The 4,051-nt window shown below is 42.6% G+C and overlaps 1 protein-coding gene across 1 annotated transcript; it reads right to left on the bottom strand.

Annotated features, from left to right (window-relative positions):
* Positions 1-2,974, bottom strand: LOC113466010. The gene is made up of 4 exons (XM_026821057.1): positions 2,441-2,974; positions 1,776-2,285; positions 836-897; positions 1-199 (listed from the first exon to the last, which is right to left on the bottom strand). Exons 1-4 carry the CDS (start codon positions 2,972-2,974, stop codon positions 1-3), a joined length of 1,305 nt encoding a protein of 434 aa, XP_026676858.1.
* Positions 2,975-4,051: the final 1,077 nt, after the last annotated feature.

The raw sequence follows: 4,051 nt of genomic DNA on the forward strand, positions 1-4,051 counted from the left end.
TTAGTGTGAGCCAAACTCGTTCATCCAGGAATCATATTTGGATAGATCGTGAGCGGTCACCGATTTCCGACACCTTGCGATGGCTTCCCGGAAATCCTTCTCGGTTACGGGAAGATCGATGTCTTCTTGTTTGATTTCCTTGATTTGAGCCGGTGTTTGTCCCATGATCTTTCTTCGGATGGACATCATTGCAGCGTCTCTGAAAGGGACAGGAAGGTTTTATTGTTCAGAGATGTTCCATCAAATCAAATGGACTACGACCCCGGGACACGGAAAAAGGCGATGAAGAAGTAGAGAGAATTTCCATCAAAGAATCATCAAATCTTTACATTCATGGAGTAGGTGAGAGAGTGCAGGTAACAGTGTAATGATAAATCCCCAACAAGAGGGTTATACATACTTATGGGCTGATTTGAACATTTTCTTTGTACTTTAAATTCTGCCCTAGAAAATACAGAAAACCACTTGACTACCTACGGACTATTGAGAAAACCACTTTTCTGCTCATACCATAATATATTATGTACTACGTTTACTACGACTAGTTTTCAAACCTTTTCTCAAGCTTTTTTTGTTTTTTTTTTTTTTTTTTTTTTTTTTTTTTTTTTTTTTTTTTTTTAAGAGGTTTGACAGAGGGAACTTTAACTGCTATGGTCTTATCGTCCCGAAATCGAGGAGAGAAGGAAGACAGGATAGGAGAAAGCCAGCCGTTCCGAGAACGAACATTATCCCATCAGGATAAAATCCGCCCCGGGCGGGAATCGAACCCGCGGCCTAGCGCTTACAAGGCAGACGCACTACCAACCAAGCTAGCTAGGCTGGCAATTATTCTTACCGTTTTCCGTATCCGTTAATGTTAATACATAGGGTGTCTAATAAAAACCCAACAAATAATGTCTGTACCATCAGCAACGAGAAATTCATTCATGTAGATAACCAAGATGTTAATGTTTAATGTCTTATCTATGTAGGTTTTGTAGGTACTTCCTGACTTGGAAGTTGTTTCAAAGAAAGCAGTGTACCATACATAGTTAATACCTACCGAAGTACCGACCTACCATGTACTCGTGTGTATAATATATAATATGTAGGTATGTTAGTTACCTATCATGTATGTAGGTATATTGTGTTTGTTTTTATGTTAGTTACCTACCTAACTATATACCTACCTACCTGCATGGTTATGGTTATAATATGGTTACCTACCAAATTATTCATTCAAAATTTACGACGTTATGGTTGGAGATAATATGCAGATAAGGTAGGTAGATAGGTACATACATAGATAATTATGTTTGTAGTATCTACCTATGTACCCATATACCCATATAGGTAATGTATCTTGTGTATCTCATTAGAGGAAGAGATCTTACTGTTTGGATAAGCAAATTGAATAATAGCCACTGAGGTAACCTATCTACCAACCAACAAGAAATCTTGGTAGGTAAAGCAAAGAGACCGAGGAAAGAAGAGGCAAAGGGAAAGAAAGTAAAATAGGAAGAATAAAAATAAAAGGGAAGGTGAAGAGGAGGAGGAAGAGAAAGATTAAATGGCAGAAGAAGAAATAGAGGACAAGAATAGAGGAAAAGGAAGAAGAAATAGAGGAAAAGGAAGCAGAAATAGAGGAAAAGGAAGAAGAAATAGAGGAAAAGGAAGAAGAAATGGAGGAAAAGGAAGCAGAAATAGAGGAAAAGGAAGAAGAAATAGAGGAAAAGGAAGCAGAAATAGAGGAAAAGGAAGAAGAAATAGAGGAAAAGGAAGAAGAAATGGAGAACCAGATTGTTAAAAGCGAGAACTTTGGAGTCGATATCATCGAGTGAGTAGACCGAGTTCCAGTCGGTAGAGAGGGCATCACGAAGGAACAGTTCAGGGTTGAGATTTTTAAAATTGCGGCAGGTGATAAGTTTGGGACGGGGTCTAGATGAATATAAGTTGAAGACTAAATAGATGAGATCGTGATCCGAGCTACCGACTGGAAGTTTACCATGAGAGATTACACTTCTTTCATCGCCTACCACCATGAGGTCGAGAAGAGAGTGTGAAGTGGCCGTATGATGGGTAGTGTCAGTGGGCAGAACGTGGAGATTAAGCGATGAGAAGCGATCCCGAAGCTGAGCACTTGCGCGACTGGTGGTAGAAAGATCAACATTAAAGTCCCCTAGTATAACAGAATGTTGGTAGTTAGGGAGGTGGAACTCCAAGGCTTCTTCAAACTGATCCAATGAACCGACACGTGGTGGATGATATACAACAGCTACGAGTATTTTGTATGACTCGACTACTACCTCTAAGATTAGAAATTCTACAGTGGCGGAGTATTGAGAGGGCGAAGAGGCTAGAACCTGGTAAGAAAATGTGTCATTGAGGAAGATAGCAACACCCCCACCCCGCCTACCTACCCGATCGTTTCTGACGACCCGATAGCCCAGCATTGAGAAACCTCTAAGATTAGAAATTCTGCAGTGGCGGAGTATTGAGAGGGCGAAGAGGCTAGAACCTGGTAGGAGAATGTGTCATTGAGGAAGATAGCAACACCCCCACCCCGCCTACCTACCCGATCGTTTCTGACGACCCGATAGCCCAGCATTGAGACTTCAGAGTCAGGAATGGAGGAGTCAAGCCAAGTTTCAGAAACACAGATGATGCCGCAGCCAGATACTGAGAATAAATCCCGGAACTCGATGAACTTGTCAGTGGGGCGCATGGAGTGGGCGTTGAGGTGCGCTATGCTGAGCTTCCTAGGGAAGGCCGCTAGGCGTTCCGCCAGGATGGCCCCGGTAGATGGCAGCGGCATACTGTGAACATCGACTGGGTCGGGGGATAAGGGAGGGGAGGGAGAGGAGGGGAGAGAGTGGTCAGCAAAGGGAAAGTTGTAGCTTATGTCAGCCATAGCGTTGAGGTGCGCTATGCTGAGCTTCCTAGGGAAGGCCGCTAGGCGTTCCGCCAGGGTGGCCCCGGTAGATGGCAGCGGCATACTGTGATCATCGACTGGGTCGGGGGATAAGGGAGGGGAGGGAGAGGAGGGGAGAGAGTGGTCAGCAAAGGGAAAGTTGTAGCTTATGTCAGCCATGGAGAGGTCTTGTTGAAGGGAAAGGGAGGGGAGCAAGCAGGAGCGAGTTATGTGGGTAACACCCTACATATCTAAAATACCTCTAGGTAAAAGCCATTAGTATAAATACATCTGTTGTCCTTGCACTAAGGTCAAGTTATGTGGGTAGGACCCTGCATTACTGAAATACCTTTAAGTTGAAAGCCACTTGTATAAATACCTACAGTTGTCCCTGCACTAAGGTTGGGTTATGTGGGTAACACCCTACATATCTAAAATACCTCTAGGTGAAAGCCATTGGTATAAATACCCCTGTTGTCCCTGCCCTAAGTCAGATTTGGTTAGATTGTCACCTGAGTGCTAGGTCATAGTTATTTGAACCTACCTTTAAATTGTATTCCATATTATTTCATTATTATATTATATCTTTATATTCAAATTAAAATAAACTCTTGAATTTATATTGTTTTCTTTTATTGCAAAAGTTCTCCAACTTACGTAATTAGCGGATGGAGCAGGCGTACACACAACATAATACACAATACATACGACACACGTTTACATAGCCCCCGCACGCATACCAAACATACATGAAGCAGGAGCGGATGGAGCAGGCGTACACACAACATAATACACAATACATACGACACACGTTTACATAGCCCCCGCACGCATACCAAACATACATACATCACCACCTTGCACACAAACACACTGTCCCGCGCGCACACATGCCCACACACGCATACATACATTCCCGGCATACACACAGAGCTCACACGTAATAACACACCACTCGCTGTCACACGCACACGAAGTACACACATACCAAACACACACACATACGGATATGTACTGTACCTATAAGGAGAGCACACAAAGATGACTGAGAAGAGATAGATAGTACAAAAAAAGTAAAAGAATAAAAATATAACAGAAAGATAAAGTTTGAAGTTAGCAAAGTAGACGACGTAGGTTTTCATGGAAACCAAATAAAGCAGC

The sequence above is a fragment of the Diaphorina citri genome, unplaced genomic scaffold (assembly GCF_000475195.1).
Source record: "Diaphorina citri unplaced genomic scaffold, Diaci psyllid genome assembly version 1.1 scaffold197, whole genome shotgun sequence".
Classification (NCBI taxonomy): Eukaryota; Metazoa; Arthropoda; class Insecta; order Hemiptera; family Psyllidae; genus Diaphorina; species Diaphorina citri.

Coding starts and splice junctions, on each gene's coding strand:
- LOC113466010 (XM_026821057.1), bottom strand. CDS start 2,974: ATGCCGCTGCCATCTACCGGGGCCACCCTGGCGGAACGCCTAGCGGCC. Junction 2,286..2,440: donor CAGAATTTCTAATCTTAGAG/GTTTCTCAATGC, acceptor CTAATCTTAGAG/GTAGTAGTCGAGTCATACAA. Junction 898..1,775: donor TTCTCGCTTTTAACAATCTG/GTTCTCCATTTC, acceptor CTGATGGTACAG/ACATTATTTGTTGGGTTTTT.